The 20,939-nt window shown below is 45.5% G+C and overlaps 1 protein-coding gene across 2 annotated transcripts in view; it reads left to right on the plus strand.

The window, feature by feature from the left end:
• The window catches only part of LOC143786355 (transient receptor potential cation channel subfamily M member 2-like), a 1,952,850-nt gene that overhangs the window by 1,052,359 nt on the left and 879,552 nt on the right, over window positions 1-20,939 (plus strand). For both annotated transcript variants that reach the window (XM_077275686.1, XM_077275685.1), the window contains one exon: window positions 2,545-2,632. In XM_077275686.1, coding sequence (XP_077131801.1) covers window positions 2,545-2,632 — 88 coding nt within the window. The remainder of the gene's footprint in view (window positions 1-2,544; window positions 2,633-20,939) is intronic.

Here is a 20,939-nt window from a genome sequence, read left to right on the forward strand (position 1 = left end):
TAATGCCCTGATGACAGCCATGGTGATAATACTCTCATGAGAGAGAATTGGCTCAATTATGCTACCGACACTTGGCTCAAACTCTCATCCGAGTGTCATCCTAGTGTGATCAGAGTCTCTTGCATGAAAGAATCGGAGCACATTGAGAAGACAGAGAACTTAATTTCTCCATCTTCTCCATTGTCTGAGGCCGTGGATGATGGACTGCATTCAGATGACAGCTAGGTGCAGTCCGATGTTTCACACGCAATTCTAGATTTGAGTGGGTGCATGTGAACCGAATTTTGGAGTCACTCAATTCACTGCATATTGCAGATTATTTTTCCATAGACCAGTTCGGTCTATGGAAAAAAATCACAGATCTGCCCTGCCCCATAGTATAACATTGGGCCGAGTGCTGTACGATAAAACAACACATAGCACTCGGCCGTGTTATATGCTCATGTGAGTGAGGTAAGACCCTTTATTCCCCCTGCAGATCTTCTCCAGTTAGCCTTTCAAGCTGAAGTCCGGCCTCAATTACTTTTTTTTTGCAATACTGTCAAATGTTTGGATACTTCTGCATATACTGTGCTTGTGATACGTGTACACTATGCATATATAGTGTGTGTTTCTGTTACATGACATTTCTGGAAGATAAATCTATTTGTCAACTATAAGGGTATGTTTCCACAGTCAGTAAACACTGCGGATTGGACACTGCATACAGATGCAGCGTCCAATCCACAGCGGCCAGATGTTACAGCATAGTGGATGGGATTTTATGAAATCCCATCTCCACTATGCGTGCACAGACTCCTCCGGCTTCCCTGCATATATGCACATGTGTCGCGTCTTTCTAGACCACAGCATGTCTATTTATCTTGCATAGATCTACAGAAATGGCGCGCACACAGCTAGATATATGGCAGGTGCAGGCTGGACTTGGAGTTTAATCCAGTTAAAATCATGAATTAGAAAGAGCAGCCGCATTCAAAGTGGAGCTGCGGGTCCGTCTGGCAGAGATCACAGCACCACAGATCTCTGCCAGACGGGACCCGCAGCTCCCACCAGGACCAATGTCCTGTTCCGTGCCTTGCTGGATTCTCTCAACTTCTGCCATTTAGCTCTGTGAGCCCTAAAACTTTACTGCAGCTCCTCTTTCCTTACCCTAGTCTCTTTAAGTGTGGCTCATCATGGGGTCGAAACGTTACCGTAACACTTTTTCTACTTCTGTGGTGACTCAAATAAATATCTGACATTTGTTACGCATTTTGAAAACCTACATTTTGAGTGTGGCTGTTCTTTCTTATTTATCTTGCATAGACGCTCAGTCTCCACAAGATAAATTACACAGTCTATGTATAGGATATGGTGATGCCGCACGGTTCAATGAACACATGCGGAATCACCTCGGGTACAAAAGCCAGCAGCACTTTGGACAGAGAGGACATGTGCTGCATTCAAAGTTCTGCCAATACTGAATGTGGGCACATACCCTAAATCCTGAGGAGCAGTGTATTGGTGATCCACTCCCCCCTGCAGAGGCACATAAGGCTGCTGTGCCCCATCTGCCCTATGACAGGACACAGCAGCTCAATTCAGAAGACTGAACAGAGCAGTTTGGAGAGTAAATGCCACCTGTGGGAATCTTGAGAGGGGGCTGCTGTGTCCTGTCAGGGAGGCAGATGGGGCTCAGCAGCCTTATGCTTCTCTGCAGGAGTTGAGTGGGGGGAGGGGTGACAGATCCACTGTGTGCTCTTATCAGGCTCTAGAGCTGATACAGACGGGTCAGGATATAACAGCATCCATCCTCAGTGACTGAGCACACACCATCCACCAGCACAGGCTCAGGCACTTACCTGGTGGAGGCTGTGCTGCTCCTGCTGCTCAGTGATGACTGACTGGAGGGAATACTGCAGGAGTGCGGGCTCAGCAGGGATTGGATGGTGGAAAGTCCCGCCCTCCTGTGGCTCCAGCACTGGCTGCCTCTCACAGCAGTCTGTAACAATGATGCTCCTCCTCCTGCTCCCTCCACACACATTGCTCCAGATTATGAAAACTGATTCTGAGCCCCTCCAGCTCACGAGCCCTCTACACCAGTAAGGGCAATAATGAATTGTTGGCGGTCCTGGTTTTGAGAACACAGATTCTGCTAACAATGTAGCAGACAAGGAAGCCCACAATCAGACAGGCCCTTCTGCCTGAAACTATGCTGCAATATAATGAAAATGCAGCATATTTTCAACAGCATATTTGCATACAATTTTTTTTTTTTACAGTGCCAGCAAAAATATGCCCAGCTTAAATTGACAAGAGCTGCAGGTTTGAAATTGGCATAATGTTAAATTATGCTGTGCATGCCAGTGTGAATTGCTCAATCTGCCCCCTAATGTCTTGTCCACTGGCCAACTCAGACGCTGCCCTTGCAGTTTAGTCCAATGCTGGCTCCTGGGCTGCTTCTAGTGTGTGTGCACCACTGAGTTAAGCTATTTCACATTACTGTTATATAAGAAATTATTATAAGAAATTATTTGGTCCTTACAATTACTTTTCTTTAAACAGGCACTAAGATCTGCAAAAGCTTTAAACTGGATTGTTAATACACTCCTGGATAATGGATTTGGTTCCAAAGAATCTGCTCCAGTTATTGGTAATTTTTTTTTACTTATGTACTAAGCTTGTAAAGAAAAAAGCAAATCATTTGATGAAGTGTACTTGTGAATTTAATTATGTTCTAATTGCACAGAAGACTTCACAAACAGTGTTTATCATAAATGAGTATACCCCCTTTGAAAAGTAACATTTTCATCAATATCTCATTGGGCACAAGAACAATTTCCAAAATTTTGTCAAGACTCAGTTTCATAGAACACTTTTTTACCCACAATTTGAAAGTAAGATTAATAATTAGAGATCGGTGAACCTGAACTGTAAAGTTCGGGGTCCATACCAGACACCTAGTATTCGTGCATGGACCCAAGAACAAGGATTTCTCATGAAAGTCTGAGTTACTGTTTGGGTTCAGCTGCCGAAATAAAGCTTGTTAAAAGGCTGCATCACAGCCAATTAACAAGCTTTCCTGTGTGGGCACTTCAAGCTGAATCACAGCCATATCAGATAGCATTGGCATGAATGGCTGGTGAACCATATAAACATAAAAGGAACGATATGGGGTTCTCTATTTTTGATAGCAAGCACTGGTAAAAGACAGCTGCAGACTGCATCCTTGAACTGTCTGGTTTATCTTTGCTGGTTATTTAAATAAATAATTTAAAAAAAGTGTGGGCTCACCCATCTATATATATAATTGTCTAAGGGTTTTTCCATCTGTCTGTCTGTCTGTCTGTCTGTCTGTACTGGAAATCCCGCGCCTGGCGGCCTCGACCAATCAGCGACGGGCACAGCATGGCGACGATGATGTCATAATGGAAATCCCGCGTCTCTGATTGGTCGAGGCCACCAGGCCTTGACCAATCAGCGACGGGCACAGTATCGACGTAGATGTCATAATGGTTGCCATGGCGACGATGTCGTCATAAAGGTTGCCTCGACCAATCAGCGACGGGCACAGTGTGCCGCGAATTTTGGAATCATCAATGTCCATATACTACGGGGACATGCATATTCTAGAATACCCGATGCGTTAGAATCGGGCCACAGTCTAGTTTTTGATAATCAGCCAAGCTAAAACAGACAGTTGAGTCTTGAATTCTCAGACTGGCAAGGCACACTGATATTTGTCAGTCACCTGCCTAATAATAGCAGCCCACCAAGAAATTCTGGCACTTTGCTGTACTCTTTCCGGTTGCCCTGGTGCATCGGCAAAGGGGGTAATATTTTGGGACTGACGTCAGCTTTGTAATGTCCGCTGACATCAAACCCAGTGGTTAGTAATGGAGGGGTGTCTATAAAGACACCCCCATTACTAACGCCATAAGTTTAAAGCAATTCTGGCACTTTGCCCATCTCTTCCCACTTGCCCTGATGCATTGGTAAGCAATGTAATATTTTGGGGTTGATGTCAACTGTGTAATGTCTGCTGACATCAAGCCCATAGGTTAGTAATTGAGAGGCATCGATAAGACACCCTCATTACTAACCCAATAAGTAAAAAGATAAAAAAATAGAAAAAAAATCTGAATTAAAAACTCCCCATCAATTTTCCTCTCTCCCCATTGTATTAAAATAAATAAATAAAATGCACACCAATCCGCCGTAGTCCAAATTGAGGTCCCAAGAAGATGCCAGCTTTGTTCATCCAGTCTATTGAGCTCCGTTCAAAGAACGCATCTCCATAGATTGGAGTAGCAAACACTGCTTGGTCTCACGTTGCACTCTTCAAGAGCCGTCTACTGGGAACTAGGGTGACGTCAGTAAGGTTACCTCAGTTCACAGGCGCCGGTTCTCATGAGGGCGTCACAACTTTCGACCTATTGAGTGCCCATGAGTCTGGTACTCGGCACTGTGGCACTCATCAGTCCGGCACTTGTGCTGCCCTCATGATAACTGGCTGCCGTGAACTGAAGTAGCCTTATGGATATCACCTCAGTTCACAAAAGCTGGGTTCCTGGAGAGCACAGTGTGAGACCTGGCAGTAGCTGCTGCTCCAATTTTTAGATCTGCCTTCTGTGGACAAAGCTCCATAGACTGGATGAAGAAGACTGGGATCGTTGTGGGACCTCTATTTGGATAACGGCAGCCTGGTGTGTATTGCATTTATTTATTTTTTAAAATAAATGAGAAGCGTGGAATTGTTGGGGAGTTTTTTTCAAATAAAGATTTTTTTCCTGTGTGTTTTTTATCTTTTTACTTGCCGGGTTATTAAAGGGGGTGTCTGATAGATACAGCACCATTACTAACCTCTGGGCTTGATGTCAGCTGACATTACACAACTGACATCAAACCCAAAGTATTACCCCACTTGCCAATGCATCAGGGTAAGTGGGAAGAGCAGAGGTTAAGCACTAGAATTAGGTATCTAATGGATATGCCATTTCTAGGGTGGCTGCGAGCTGGTCTTATTAGGCTGGGAAGGGGCCAATATCTATGGCCCTACCCAGCCTATTAATATCAACCCCAGCTGTCTGCTTTGCCTTAGCTGGTTATTAAAAATCGAGGGGACCCCATATAACTTTTTAAGGGTCCCCCTATTTTTAATAATCAGCAAAGACAAAGCAAACAACTGAGGGCTGATATTATTAGGCTGGGAAGGACTGTGGATATTGGCTCCTTCAAAGCATAATAAGATCAGCTCCCAGCTGTTAGATTTCTCTTGGCTACTTGCTAAAAATAGGGGGATTGCACATTTTTTTTTAAATTTATTTATTTGTATTTTAAATTTATTTATTAGTGACTGTGGGATTAGTAATAGGAGTGTCTTATAAACACCTATCTATTACTAACCACTGGGCTTGATGTCAGTGGACATTACACAACTGACATCTACCCCAAAACCATTACATTGCTTGCAATCACACTAAGGGAAACGGGAAGAGCCAAGGCTAAGTGCCAAAATTGGCGCATCTAATGGATGTGCTATTTCTGGGGCTGCTGAGGGCTAGTGCCATTAGTCTGGGAGGGTGCCAATATGCATGGCCCCATCCCAGCCTATTACTATCAACCTGCAGCTATCTACTTAGCCTTTGTTATTTATTAAAGCTAGGGGAGCTCACACCATTTTTTTGGGGGGTCAACCTTTTTAGTAAGCAGTAAAGGCTATGCAGACAGCTGTAAGCTGATATTAATAGCCTGGGAAGCTACATGTTTATTGCCCCTTCCCTTAACAGATCCGTCTCTTAAATAAATGTCATTATTTTGTTCCTAACTAGTGATGAGCGAACGTTCTCACCACTACTTGGTACTCACCCGAGTATCACTGTGCTCGGTGTACTCCTCGAGCAACGAGCACTTCTGGGATTATTCGGCGTGAGCTCGGGTCTCCTCCTTTTAATTTTGGTACTTTTTAGAGTGCCAATCAACATACGGAGATTATCTGCCATACACTGTAATACCGCAGCCATCTTTGTTGTGGTATTACAGTGATTGGCTGGCCGCACAGCATCATCAGGTCTATAAGAGACCTAGCGTCGTATATATACTATATACGTAGCTGCATTTATCCGTGGCTAGAATTTTTGTTTTTTGTTTGCACCTTATACCTGCTAATTTTATTACAAAGCAATCCATAGCCCCCTTTTTTCTACATTTAATTGCTTGGTCACACTGCAGACTACAGCCAGGTCATTTCAATACAAGAGCGTGAAAATCTAACAATTTAAATAGTTTTTTTTTTGTTTTTTTGTCCCAGGCATCAGATGTGAGTGCACAGAAAATTCTGGCCTTCTTTTTTTGGTAGTATAGTATTTTTTTAAGTGTCTTACAACATTTTTGGACACCATGTTGATGACTAAAAAATCTGTAGCTGGCCAAAAAATATTTAGCTACAGTTCTATTTATCACTGTAATTAGTACTCCACACGCATCACATTTCATTGCGCTAAATATTTTACAATTTTAGTACTTCAATATTTTTTTATTGTCATAACCTACTTATTGACACAATTTTGGTGGGTCAAAAAAAATTAAGGCCACATTTTGATCAGTCTGCTATCTCTGTCCAACGCCTGGTCTATCTGTGGTCTACAAATGCTTGCTTTTCAGGCATACATTCCACTTTTTTGTCTGTCTGTTACCCTTGTTCTACCAAGTATTTTCTGGTAAATTTTTTTTAAAATCCAGGCCACATACTAAAACAGTCTGTTATCTCAGTCAGACGCCCGGTCTATCTGTGGTGTCCAAATCCTTGCTTTTCAGGCATACATTCCAGTTTTTGGCTGTCTGCTACCCTTGTTCTATGCAGTCATTTGTGGTTAAAAGAAAAAAAAAAATCCAGGCCACATATTGAAACAGTCTGTTATCTCAGTCAGACACCCAATCTATCTGTGGTCTCCAAATACTTGCTTTTCAGGCATACATTCCTGTTATGGACCTGGTGGTTAGGAGCACCCGGAATGACCTGATGGTTAAACTAGATACAGGAACAAGCTCTGGGGACGTGGGAACTCTGCTGACTGCAAACCCTACTCCTATCACAAACACTAGAGATAGCCGTGGAGCGTACCTAACTCTCCCTAGATGCCTCTGCACAGCCTACGAGCTAACTACCCCTTAAAGAGAGAAATAGAAGCCTTACCTTGCCTCAGAGAAATTCCCCAAAGGAAAAGGCAGCCCCCACATATATTGACTGTGAGTTAAGAGGAAAGTCACAAACACAGGAATGAAACAGGTTTTAGCAAAGGAGGCCAGTCTTCACTAAATAGTCAGAGAATAGTAAAGGGAACTATGCGGTCAGCACAAAAACTACAAAAGCCACGCAGAATATGCAAAAAGACCCCACACCGACTCATGGTGTGGAGGTGCAACTCTGCACCCCCAGAGCTTCCAGCTAGCAAGGAAATATCATGATAGCAAGCTGGACTAGAATGTAGCAGTACTAAGAAATATATTCAGAAAGCAGTAACAACAAATGAACTATCAGGGACTTAGCTTCTGCTGGAGTAGACAGGTCATCAGAGAAGTCCAAGAGAGATCTGAACCAATACTGAGACATTGCCAGCTGGCAAGAAGTAACAGTCTGAGTGGAGTTAAATAGGGAAGTCAGCATGACAATAAACGAGGGAAGCTGAGCCAGCAACCTCAGTGACCAGCAGTTCCGCTCAATGCCACCAGAGGGAGTCCAAGACCAGAATTAACCAAAGTACTGTTCATGACCACAGGAGGGAGTCCGAGAACGGAATTCACAACAGTACCCCCCCCTTGAGGAGGGGTCACCGAACACTCACCAGGGCCCCCAGGCCGATCAGGATGAGCCAAATGAAAGGCACAAACTAAATCGGCAGCATGGACATCGGAGGCAATAACCCATGAATTATCCTCCTGACCATAGCCCTTCCATTTAACCAGGTACTGAATCTTCCGTCTTGAAATACGAGAATCCAAAATTTTTTCCACCACATAATCCAACTCCCCTTCAACCAACACCGGAGCAGGTGGATTAACGGAGGGAACCATAGGTGCCACGTACCTCCACAACAACGACCTATGAAACACATTATGGATGGCAAAAGAAGCTGGAAGGACCAAACGAAATGACACAGGGTTGAGAATTTCAGAAATCTTATAAGGACCAATGAAACGAGGCTTAAACTTAGGAGAAGAAACCTTCATAGGAACATAACGAGAAGACAACCAAACCAAATCCCCAACACGAAGTCTGGGACCAACACGACGACGGTGGTTAGCGAAATGTTGAGCCTTCTCCTGGGACAACGTCAGATTGTCCACTAAATTAGTCCAATTTTGCTGCAACCTGTCCACCACAGAATCCACACCAGGACAGTCAGAAGGCTCAACCTACCCTGAAGAAAAACGAGGATGGAAACCAGAATTGCAAAAAAAAGCGAAACCAAAGTAGCCGAACTGGCCCGATTATTAAGGGCGAACTCAGCCAATGGCAAGAAGGTCACCCAATCATCCTGATCAGCAGAAACAAAGCATCTCAGATAGGTTTCCAAAGTCTGGTTGGTTCGCTCGGTTTGGCCATTTGTCTGAGGATGGAAAGCCAAAGAAAAAGACAAATCAATGCCCATCTTAGCACAAAAGGACCACCAAAACCTAGAGACAAACTGGGAACCTCTGTCCGACACAATGTTCTCCGGAATGCCATGCAAACGAACCACATGCTGAAAAAATAATGGCACCAAATCAGAGGAGGAAGGTAATTTAGGCAAGGGTACCAAATGGACCATCTTAGAAAAGCGATCACAAACCACCCAGATGACAGACATCCTTTGAGAGACAAGAAGATCTGAAATAAAATCCATGGAAATATGCGTCCAAGGCAAGGGACAGGCAAGGGCAAAAGCAACCCACTGGCACGAGAACAGCAGGGCTTAGCCCGAGCACAGGTCCCACAGGACTGCACAAAAGAACGCACATCCCGCGACAAGGAAGGCCACCAAAAAGACCTAGCCACCAAATCTCTGGTACCAAAAATCCCAGGATGACCAGCCAACACCGAGCAATGAACCTCAGAAATAACTCTGCTAGTCCATCTATCAGGGACAAACAGTTTCTCCACTGGACAACGGTCAGGTCTATCAGCCTGAAACTCCTGCAGCACCCGCCGCAAATCAGGGGAGATGGCAGACAGAATTACCCCCTCTTTGAGAATACCAGCCGGCTCAGGGACACCCGGAGAATCAGGCACAAAACTCCTAGAAAGGGCATCCGCCTTCACATTCTTAGAACCTGGAAGGTATGAGACCACAAAATCGAAATGGGAGAAAAACAGCGACCATCGAGCCAGTCTAGGATTCAACCGCTTGGCAGACTCGAGATAAGTCAGATTCTTGTGATCCGTCAAGACCACCACGCGGTGCTTGGCTCCCTCAAGCCAATGTCGCCACTCCTCGAATGCCCACTTCATAGCCAGCAGCTCCCGATTGCCAACATCATAATTACGCTCAGCAGGCGAAAATTTTCTAGAAAAGAAGGCACAAGGTTTCATCGCAGAGCCATCAGAACTTCTTTGAGACAAAACAGCCCTTGCTCCAATCTCAGAAGCATCAACCTTGACCTGAAAAGGGAGCGAAACATCTGGCTGACGCAACACAGGGGCCGAAGAAAAACGATGTTTCAGCTCCTGAAAAGCCTCGACGGCCGCAGAGGACCAATTCACCACATCAGCACCCTTCTTTGTAAAATCAGTCAAAGGTTTAACCACACTAGAAAAATTAGCGATGAAGCAACGGTAAAAATTAGCAAAGCCCAGGAATTTCTGAAGACTCTTCACAGATGTAGGTTGAGTCCAATCATAAATGGCCTGAACTTTAACAGGATCCATCTCGATAGTAGAAGGGGAAAAAATGAAGCCCAAAAAGGAAACCTTCTGAACTCCGAAGAGACATTTAGACCCCTTCACAAACAAAGAATTAGCACGAAGGACCTGGAATACCATTCTGACCTGCTTCACATGAGACTCCCAATCATCCGAAAAGACCAAAATATCATCCAAATATACAATCATGAATCTATCCAGATACTTTCGGAAGATGTCATGCATAAAGGACTGAAATACAGATGGGGCATTAGAAAGCCCGAATGGCATCACCAGGTACTCAAAATGGCCCTCGGGCGTATTAAATGCTGTTTTCCATTCATCGCCCTGTTTAATACGCACAAGGTTATACGCCCCTCGAAGATCTATCTTGGTGAACCAACTAGCCCCCTTAATCCGAGCAAACAAATCAGACAGCAGAGGCAAAGGGTACTGAAATTTGACCGTGATTTTATTGAGAAGGCGGTAATCTATACAGGGTCTCAGAGAACCATCCTTCTTGGCCACAAAAAAGAACCCTGCTCCCAACGGTGATGAAGACGGGCGAATATGCCCTTTCTCCAAGGACTCCTTTATATAACTCCGCATAGCGGCGTGTTCTGGCACAGATAAATTGAAAAGTCGGCCCTTAGGAAACTTACTACCAGGAATCAAATTTATAGCACAATCACAATCCCTATGAGGAGGTAGGACACTGGATTTGGGCTCATCAAATACATCCTGGTAATCCGACAGAAACTCAGGGACTTCAGAAGGAGTGGATGAAGAAATTGACACCAGCGGAACATCGCCATGTACCCCTTGACAACCCCAACTAGACACTGACATTGATTTCCAATCCAAAACTGGATTATGAACCTTTAGCCATGGCAAACCCAACACGACCACATCATGCAAATTATGCAACACCAAAAAGCGAATATCCTCCTGATGTGCAGGAGCCATGCACATGGTCAACTGAGTCCAGTACTGAGGTTTATTCTTGGCCAAAGGCGTAGCATCAATTCCCCTTAGTGGAATAGGATACTGCAAAGGCTCCAAGAAAAAACCACAGCGCCTGGCAAACTCCAAGTCCATCAAATTCAGGGCAGCGCCTGAGTCCACAAATGCCATAACAGAGTAGGATGACAAAGAGCAAATCAGAGTAACAGACAAAAGAAATTTAGGCTGTACAGTACCAATGGTGACAGACCTAGCGAACCGCTTAGTGCGCTTAGGACAATCAGAGAAAGCATGAGTGGAGTCACCACAGTAAAAACACAGCCCATTCTGACGTCTGCGTTCTTGCCGTTCAGTTCTGGTTAAAGTCCTATCACATTGCATAAGCTCAGGCCTCTGCTCAGAGGATACCGCCAAATGGTGCACAACTTTACGCTCGCGCAAACGCCGATCAATTTGAATGGCCAAGGACATTGATTCATTCAGACCAGCAGGCGTAGGAAACCCCGCCATGACATCCTTAAGGGCTTCAGAAAGACCCTTTCTAAAAATAGCTGCCAGGGCACACTCATTCCATTGAGTAAGCACAGACCATTTTCTGAACTTCTGGCAATATACCTCTGCTTCATCCTGACCCTGACACAAAGCCAGCAAGATTTTCTCTGCCTGATCCACTGAATTCGGTTCGTCATAAAGCAATCCCAGCGCCAGAAAAAACGCATCTACATTAAGCAATGCAGGATCTCCTGGCGCAAGGGAAAATGCCCAGTCTTGAGGGTCGCCACGTAACAAAGAAATAATAATTTTTACTTGCTGAATGGGGTCACCAGAGGAGCGGGGTTTCAAAGCAAGAAACAGTTTACAATTATTTTTGAAATTCAGAAACTTAGATCTATCTCCAGAAAACAAATCAGGAATTGAGATTCTAGGTTCTAACATAGGATTCTGAACCACATAATCTTGAATGCTTTGCACCCTTGCAGCGAGTTGATCCACACAAGAGGACAGACCTTGAATGTCCATATCTACACCTGAGTCCTGAGCCACCCAGAGGTTAAGGGGAAGAGAGAAACAAAACACACTGCAAAGAAAAAAAAATGGGTTCAGAACTTCTCTTATCCCTCTTTTGAGATGCATTAACACTTTGAGGGCCAGCTGTACTGTTATGGACCTGGTGGTTAGGAGCACCCGGAATGACCTGATGGTTAAACTAGATACAGGAACAAGCTCTGGGGACGTGGGAACTCTGCTGACTGCAAACCCTACTCCTATCACAAACACTAGAGATAGCCGTGGAGCGTACCTTACTCTCCCTAGACGCCTCTGCACAGCCTAAGAGCTAACTACCCCTTAAAGAGAGAAATAGAAGCCTTACCTTGCCTCAGAGAAATTCCCCAAAGGAAAAGGCAGCCCCCACATATATTGACTGTGAGTTAAGAGGAAAGTCACAAACACAGGAATGAAACAGGTTTTAGCAAAGGAGGCCAGTCTTCACTAAATAGTCAGAGGATAGTAAAGGGAACTATGCGGTCAGCACAAAAACTACAAAAGCCACGCAGAATATGCAAAAAGACCCCACACCGACTCACGGTGTGGAGGTGCAACTCTGCACCCCCAGAGCTTCCAGCTAGCAAGGAAATATCATGATAGCAAGCTGGACTAGAATGTAGCAGTACTAAGAAATATATTCAGAAAGCAGTAACAACAAATGAACTATCAGGGACTTAGCTTCTGCTGGAGTAGACAGGTCATCAGAGAAGTCCAAGAGAGATCTGAACCAATACTGAGACACTGCCAGCTGGCAAGAAGTAACGATCTGAGTGGAGTTAAATAGGGAAGTCAGCATGACAATAAACGAGCGCAGCTGAGCCAGCAACCTCAGTGACCAGCAGTTCCGCTCAAAGCCACCAGAGGGAGTCCAAGAGCAGAATTAACCAAAGTACCATTCATGACCACAGGAGGGAGTCCGAGAACGGAATTCACAACACATTCCCCTTTTTTAGCGTTGTGTTAGCCCACTTCGTGACAGTAATTTTCTTTTAAAAAAATAAAAAAGGCAACATATCGAACATTGAAGTTTTTCTGTCAGACACCTCCTCTATCTGTGTTTTAAAAATTGTTGCATTTGAGTGCTTCTTTGAACTGGGTTTTAGTGTGTCTTAATTTATTTATTAATAAAATTTGTTAAAAAAAAAAAATACCAACATTCCATTGAATTAAAGTGTGTTTTTTCAGCACACTGATCGCAAATAAGTTTTCTCAGAATAAATCCATTTGTATTGAACTTTTAAAATATTTCAGTAGTCCATTTAAAATGGACAAAGCAAGGGACGAGGGAGTGGACGTGATGCTGATGGTGCATGCAGAGGCCGAGGCCGTGGCCAAGCGGAAAGTGGGCCACAACAAAGACCCACATCTTCTCGCTCCACCTTCCTGTCCCAGTTTCTAGCACACTGCTATTGAAGCCAGAGTAGTGTGAAACAGTTGTTGGTTGGATAGCGGATAATGCTTCCAGTCACTTAGCCACCACCACCACCACCACCACGTCTTCCACATGGTCAAGTCTGAGTAGCCGTAAGTCTGGACCGCATGATACTCACCCTGATCCTCCTTTCTCCCACCATGCCGAGTGCCTTCAGACAGCTGATCCCACACTTGGACACTCCAAAGAGCTGTTCACTTTTCCCTTTAAAGATTCCAGACTCTTGGCTGGTCAACTTGAAGTGGGGCAAGATGAGATTGCATGTAGCAATGCCCAAAGATTTTAGCAGCCACGGTCACACGAAGGCCATGGTGGGAAAGTGTCACAAGTTGTGGACGATGATGAGACACAATTGCCAGAAAGTCAGGAGGATGAGCAGGGTGCGGATGTGGAAGATGAGGTGGTGGATGACATAGTAACTGACCCAACCTGGCAGGAGGACATGCAGAGTGAGGACAGCAGCACACATGGGGAAGGAAGCATAGCACCCCTACAGGCAGGAAGAAGCAGTGTTGTGGCCGCAGACAGAAGGCACGCATCCGTTCCCCGTAACACAAACATGACAGAAGTTGCCATTCCAACTGTTAGATCTTCCCGAGTCTGGTTATTTTTTAACGACTCTGGCGATAACTCCAAACAGGCCATTTGCAGCACCTGCCATGGCCACATCTGCAGGGGTAGCAAAACTAGCAGCCTGACCACCACCAGCATTATCAGGCACATGGCAGCAAGGCATCCAACTTTGTGGGCCAAACCCCATTCTCCAGGAACACTGTCTGCAGGGGACACCACTGCTTCTTCCACTGTTTTGCGTAGAAGCCAATCCCCAGTCCACGGTGGATGCGAAGATGCCTCGTAACCTGCACCTGTTGTTGCCCACATTCAACCAGCACCATCATCATGCCCTTCCACGTCCTTGTCCCAGTGCAGCCTTCAGTTGTCTATACCCCAGTCATTGAAATGCAAGTGGAAATACGCAGCTAACGCCCCACAGGCCACAGTAGTATATTCTCACATTTCTCGTCTGCTTGCGCTCGAAATGTTGCCTTTTAGACTCATTGAGATGGAAGCTTTCCACAACCTGATGGTGGCTGCTCTCCCAAGGTAGTCTGTCCCCAGTCGCCTCTATTTCTCCCAGTGTGCCATACCGGCATTACACCAGCACATGTCCCACAATATTACCTGTGCCCTCAACAATGCTGTTACTTGGAAAGCCCACCTAACCACGGATAGGTGGACAAGTGCTTGTGGGCAGGGATGGTACATCTCACTGATGGCACTCTGGGTTAACATAGTGGAAGCCCAGACCCAGTCAGACCTTGGGATGGAACACATCCTCCCATCGCCGAGGATTGCAGGCCCTACATCAATCAGGGTTGCCCCCACAGTCTACAGCTCCTGCAACTCCTCCTCCTCTTCTGCTTTCATCTCTGAAATGAGCACATCAGTCAGAAGCTAGGAAGAACTGCAGCACTGCATCAGCCAAGCAGCAACAAGCTGTGCTGAAGCTAATCTTCTTAGGTGACAAACCTCACACTGCTGAAGAGTTGTGGACAGCTCTGAAAGAGCAGTCAGATTTTTGGATGACACCGCTGAACCTACAACCAGGCATGGTCGTGTGTGACAATGGCCGGAACCTGGTGGCGGCTCTGAGGCAAGGTGAGCTCACACACGTACCTTGACTGGCCCATGTGCTTAACCTCATCATTCAACCTTTTCTGAAAAGCTACCTGGAGCTACCAGATCTGCTAGTGAAAGTATGCCGCCGGTCTACCCATTTTAGAAAGTCAGCTACAGCTTCAGCCGCCCTTGCCATGCTTCAGCAGCATTTGCATCTTTCAGCTCACCGACTTGTGTGTGATGTCTGCAAGCATTGGAACTCTACACTGCATATGTTGGAAAAAATTTGTGAGCAGAAGATGGCAGTTGTTGACTACCAGCATCAACAAGGCCATCGTTATTACATAGTTACATAGTTATTAAGGTTGAAGGAAGACTTTAAGTCCATCTAGTTCAACCCATAGCCTAACCTAACATGCCCTAACATTCACATGTTCAGACTCCACACATAAGACGTCAGGAGTGGGCATGGATGTCAGACATATGTACCATCCTCAAAAACGTTGAGGACTGCACCAAAATGATGAGCGGCGACATGGAGCAAGGCACCATACAGGGTGATTACACTCTGCCCAGCCTCATGTCATCCCAATGTGGATTGGTAGAAAAAAAGGAAGAGTAGGGGAGAAAAAAGAGGAGCTACTTTCATGCGCTATAGATGGTACTACAAGCACAGCTGTCATACCGTCTGTTCAGCATGGATGGCCTGAAGACAGGGAGGAGGAGGAGAACAGCATGGTCAGTTGTCCTGTTGATGAGGACACGGAAGGCTTGCTTGTCAGCAGTCTGGCACGCATGGCTGACTTTATGTTGCGCTGCGTTTCCCATGACCCTCGCATTATTAAAATTTTCAGTGACACTCATTACTGGTTGGTGACACTTCTAGACCCACTCTACAAGGAGAACTTTCAATTTCTTTTTCGAGAGACAGACAGGTGTACTAAAATGGTATGCAGTACCAGAGGGACCTTGTAGCGGAATTACTAAAAAAATTCCCATCCGAGAATGCTGGCAGTAGACATCAGAGTTTGTTGTACAACCAAGGAGTCCAAGCGAGAGAGATAGAAATACAATCCAGCACAGGCAGGGGAACAATGGCAAAGTTCTGGGACAGTTTTCTCAGACCCTCCTGTTGTGAATTCCGTTCTCGAACTCCCTCCTGTGGTCATGAATGGTACTTCGGCGAGTTCTGTCCGTGGACTCCCTCTGGTGGTTGTGAGTGGAACTGCTGGTTCTGAGGTTGCTGCCTCAGCTGCCCTCGTTTGCGGCTAGGCTGGCTTCTCTATTTAACTCCACTCAGATCGTTACTTCATGCCAGCTGTCAATGTATCAGTACTGGTTCAGATCTCTCTCGGATCTTTCTGATGACCTGTCTACTCCAGCAGAAGCTAAGTCCCTGCTAGTTCATTTGTTGTTCTTTGTGTACTGAATATATTTCTTAGTACTTGCTAAGTTCTAGTCCAGCTTGCTAACATGAAATTGCCTTGCTAGCTGGAAGCTCTGGGGTGCAGAGTGGCACCTCCGCACCGTGAGTCGGTGCGGGGGTCTTTTTGCACACTCTGCGTGGCTTTTTGTAGTTTTTTGTGCTGACCGCATAGATCCCTTTCCTATCCTCAGTCTATTTAGTAAGTCTGGCCTCCTTTGCTGAAACCTGTTTCATTCCTGTGTTTGTGACTTTCCTCTTAACTCACAGTCAATATTTGTGGGGGGGCTGCCTTTTCCTTTGGGGAATTTCTCTGAGGCAAGGTAAGGCTTTATTTCCTATCTTTAGGGGTAGTTAGCTCTTAGGCTGTGAAGAGGCATCTAGGGAGAGTTAGGTACGCTCCATGGCTATTTCTAGTGTGTGTGATAGGATTAGGGTTTGCGTTCAGCAGAGATCCCACTTCCCAGAGCTTGTCCTGTCGTCTAGTTTAACCATCAGGTCATTCCAGGTGCTCCTAACCACCAGGTCATAACAGTACAGCTGGCCAACAAAGTGTTAATGCATCTCAATAGAGGGATAAGAGAAGTTCTGAGACCTTTTTTTTTTTCTCTGCAGTGTGTTTTGTCTTTCTTTTCCCCTTAACCTCTGGGTGGTTCAGGACTCAGGTGTAGATATGGACATTCACAGTCTGTCCTCTTGTGTTGATCAACTCACTGCAAGGGTACAAAGCATTCAAGATTATGTAGTTCAGAATCCGATGTTAGAGCCTAGAATTCCAATTCCTGATTTGTTTTCTGGGGATAGATCTAAATTTCTGAATTTCAAAAATAATTGTAGACTGTTTCTTGCTTTGAAACCCCGCTCCTCTGGTGACCCCATTCAGCAAGTAAAAATCATTATTTCTTTGTTACGTGGCGACCCTCAAGACTGGGCATTTTCCCTTGCGCCAGGAGATCCTGCATTGCTTAATGTAGATGCATTTTTTCTGGCACTTGGATTGCTTTATGACGAACCTAAGGCAGAGAAAATCTTTCTGGCTTTGTGTCAGGGTCAGGATGAAGCTGAGGTATATTGCCAGAAGTTTAGAAAGTGGTCTGTGCTTACTCAATGGAATGAGTGTGACCTTGCAGCAATTTTCAGAAAGGGTCTTTCTGAAGCCCTTAAGGATGTTATGGTGGGGTTCCCCACGCCTGCTGGTCTGAATGAATCAATGTCCTTGGCCATTCAGATCGATTGGCGCTTGCGTGAGCGCAAGGTTGTGCACCATTTGGCGGTATCCTCTGAGCAGAGGCCTGAGCCTATGCAATGTGATAGGACTTTGACCAGAGCTGAACGGCAAGAACACAGACGTCAGAATGGGCTGTGTTTTTACTGTGGTGACTCCACTCATGCTATCTCTGATTGTCCTAAGCGCACTAAGCGGTTCGCTAGGTCTGTCACCATTGGTACTGTACAGCCTAAATTTCTTTTGTCCGTTACTCTGATTTGTTCTTTGTCGTCCTACTCTGTTATGGCATTTGTGGATTCAGGCACTGCCCTGAATTTGATGGACTTGGAGTTTGCCAGGCGCTGTGGTTTTTTCTTGGAGCCCTTGCTTTATCCTATTCCATTAAGGGGAATTGATGCTACGCCTTTGGCCAAGAATAAACCTCAGTATTGGACTCAGTTGACCATGTGCATGGCTCCTGCACATCAGGAAGATATTCGCTTTTTGGTGTTGCATAATTTGCATGATGTGGTCCTGTTGGGAATGCCATGGCTACAGGTCCATAATCCAGTATTGGATTGGAAATCAATGTCTGTGTCCAGTTGGGGTTGTCAAGGGGTACAAGGTGATGTTTCGTTGTTGTCAATTTCTTCCTCTACTCCTTCTGAAGTCCCTGAGTTTTTGTCGGATTACCGAGATGTATTTGATGAGCCCAAATCCAGTGCCCTACCTCCTCATAGGGATTGTGATTGTGTTATTAATTTGATCCCTGGTAGTAAATTTCCTAAGGGACGACTTTTCAATTTATCTGTGCCGGAACACGCCGCTATGCAGATTTATATAAAGCAGTCCTTGGAGAAAGGGCATATTCGCCCGTCATCGTCACCGTTGGGAGCAGGGTTCTTTTTTGTGGCCAAGAAGGATGGTTCTCTGAGACCTTGTATAGATTACCGCCTTCTCAATAAAATCACGGTCAAATTTCAGTACCCTTTGCCTCTACTGTCTGATTTGTTTGCTCGGATTAAGGGGGCTAGTTGGTTCACCAAGATAGATCTTCGAGGGGCGTATAATCTTGTGCGTATTAAACAGGGCGATGAATGGAAAACAGCATTTAATACGCCCGAGGGCCATTTTGAGTACCTGGTGATGCCATTCGGGCTTTCTAATGCTCCATCTGTGTTTCAGTCCTTTATGCATGACATCTTCCGAAAGTATTTGGATAGATTCATGATTGTATATTTGGATGATATTTTGGTCTTTTCGGATGATTGGGAGTCTCATGTGAAGCAGGTCAGAATGGTGTTCCAGGTCCTTCGTGCTAATTCTTTGTTTGTGAAGCGGTCTAAATGTCTCTTCGGAGTTCAGAAGGTTTCCTTTTTGGGCTTAATTTTTTCCCCTTCTACTATCGAGATGGATCCTGTTAAAGTTCAGGCCATTTTTGATTGGACTCAGCCTACATCTGTGAAGAGCCTTCAGAAATTCCTGGGCTTTGCTAATTTTTACCGTCGCTTCATCGCTAATTTTTCTAGTGTTGTTAAACCGTTGACTGATTTGACCAAGAAAGGTGCTGATGTGGTGAATTGGTCCTCTGCGGCCGTTGAGGCTTTTCGGGAGTTGAAACGTCGTTTTTCTTCGGCCCCTGTGTTGTGTCAGCCAGATGTTTCGCTCCCTTTTCAGGTCGAGGTTGATGCTTCTGAGATTGGAGCAGGGGCTGTCTTGTCTCAAAGAAGTTCTGATGGCTCTGTGATGAAGCCATGTGCTTTCTTTTCTAGAAAGTTTTTGCCTGCTGAGCGTAATTATGATTTTGGCAATCGGGAGTTGTTGGCTTTGAAGTGGGCATTCGAGGAGTGGCGACATTGGCTTGAGGGAGCCAAGCATCGCGTGGTGGTCTTAACGGATCGCAAGAATCTGACTTATCTCGAGTCTGCCAAGCGGTTGAATCCTAGACAGGCTCGATGGTCGCTGTTTTTCTCCCGTTTCAATTTTGTGGTTTCATACCTTCCGGGTTCTAAGAAAGTGAAGGCCGATGCCCTTTCAAGGAGTTTTGTGCCTGATTCTCCGGGAATTCCTGAGCCGGCTGGTATTCTCAAAGAGGGGGTAATTCTGTCTGCCATCTCACCTGATTTGCGGCGGGCGTTGCAGGAGTTTCAGGCTGATAGACCTAACCGTTGTCCAGTGGAGAAACTCTTTGTCCCTGATAGATGGACTAGTAGAGTTATCTCTGAGGTTCATTGTTCGGTGTTGGCTGGTCATCCTGGGATTTTTGGTACCAGAGATTTGGTGGCTAGGTCCTTTTGGTGGCCTTCCTTGTCACGGGATGTGCGTTCTTTTGTGCAGTCCTGTGGGACTTGTGCTCGGGCCAAGCCCTGCTGTTCTCGTGCCAGTGGGTTACTTTTGCCCTTGCCAGTCCCGAAAAGGCCTTGGACGCATGTTTCCATGGATTTTATTTCAGATCTCCCTGTCTCTCAAAGGATGTCGGTCATCTGGATGGTTTGTGATCGCTTCTCTAAGATGGTCCATTTGGTACCCTTGCCTAAATTACCCTCCTCCTCTGATTTGGTTCCATTATTTTTCCAGCATGTGGTTCGTTTGCATGGCATTCCGGAGAACATCGTGTCGGACAGAGGTTCCCAGTTTGTTTCAAGGTTTTGGCGGTCCTTTTGTGCTAAGATGGGCATTGATTTGTCTGTTTCTTCGGCTTTCCATCCTCAGACAAATGGCCAAACCGAACGAACTAATCAGACTTTGGAGACCTATCTGAGATGCTTTGTTTCTGCTGATCAGGATGATTGGGTGACCTTCTTGCCATTGGCTGAGTTCGCCCTTAATAATCGGGCCAGTTCGGCTACTTTGGTTTTGCCCTTTTTTTGTAATTCTGGTTTTCATCCTCGTTTTTCTTCAGTGCAGGTTGAGCCTTCGGACTGTCCTGGTGTAGATTCTGTGGTGGACAGGATGCAGCAAATTTGGACTCATGTAGTGGACAATTTGACATTGTCCCAGGAGAAGGCTCAACGTTTCGCCAACCGCCGTCGCTGTGTTGGTCCCCAACTTCGTGTTGGGGATTTGGTTTGGTTGTCGTCTCGTTATGTCCCTATGAAGGTTTATTCTCCTAAGTTTAAACCTTGTTTCATTGGTCCTTATAAGATTTCTGAAATTCTCAATCCTGTGTTGTTTCGTTTGGCCCTTCCAGCTTCTTTTGCCATCCATAATGTGCTCCATAGGTCGTTGTTGCGGAGATATGTGGCGCCTATGGTTCCCTCCGTTGACCCTCCTGCTCCGGTGTTGGTCGAGGGGGAGTTGGAGTATGTGGTGGAGAAGATTTTAGATTCTCGTATTTCGAGACGGAAACTTCAGTACCTGGTCAAATGGAAGGGTGTTGTTTATCCGC

The sequence above is a fragment of the Ranitomeya variabilis genome, chromosome 7 (genome assembly GCF_051348905.1).
Source record: "Ranitomeya variabilis isolate aRanVar5 chromosome 7, aRanVar5.hap1, whole genome shotgun sequence".
Taxonomy (NCBI): domain Eukaryota; kingdom Metazoa; phylum Chordata; class Amphibia; order Anura; family Dendrobatidae; genus Ranitomeya; species Ranitomeya variabilis.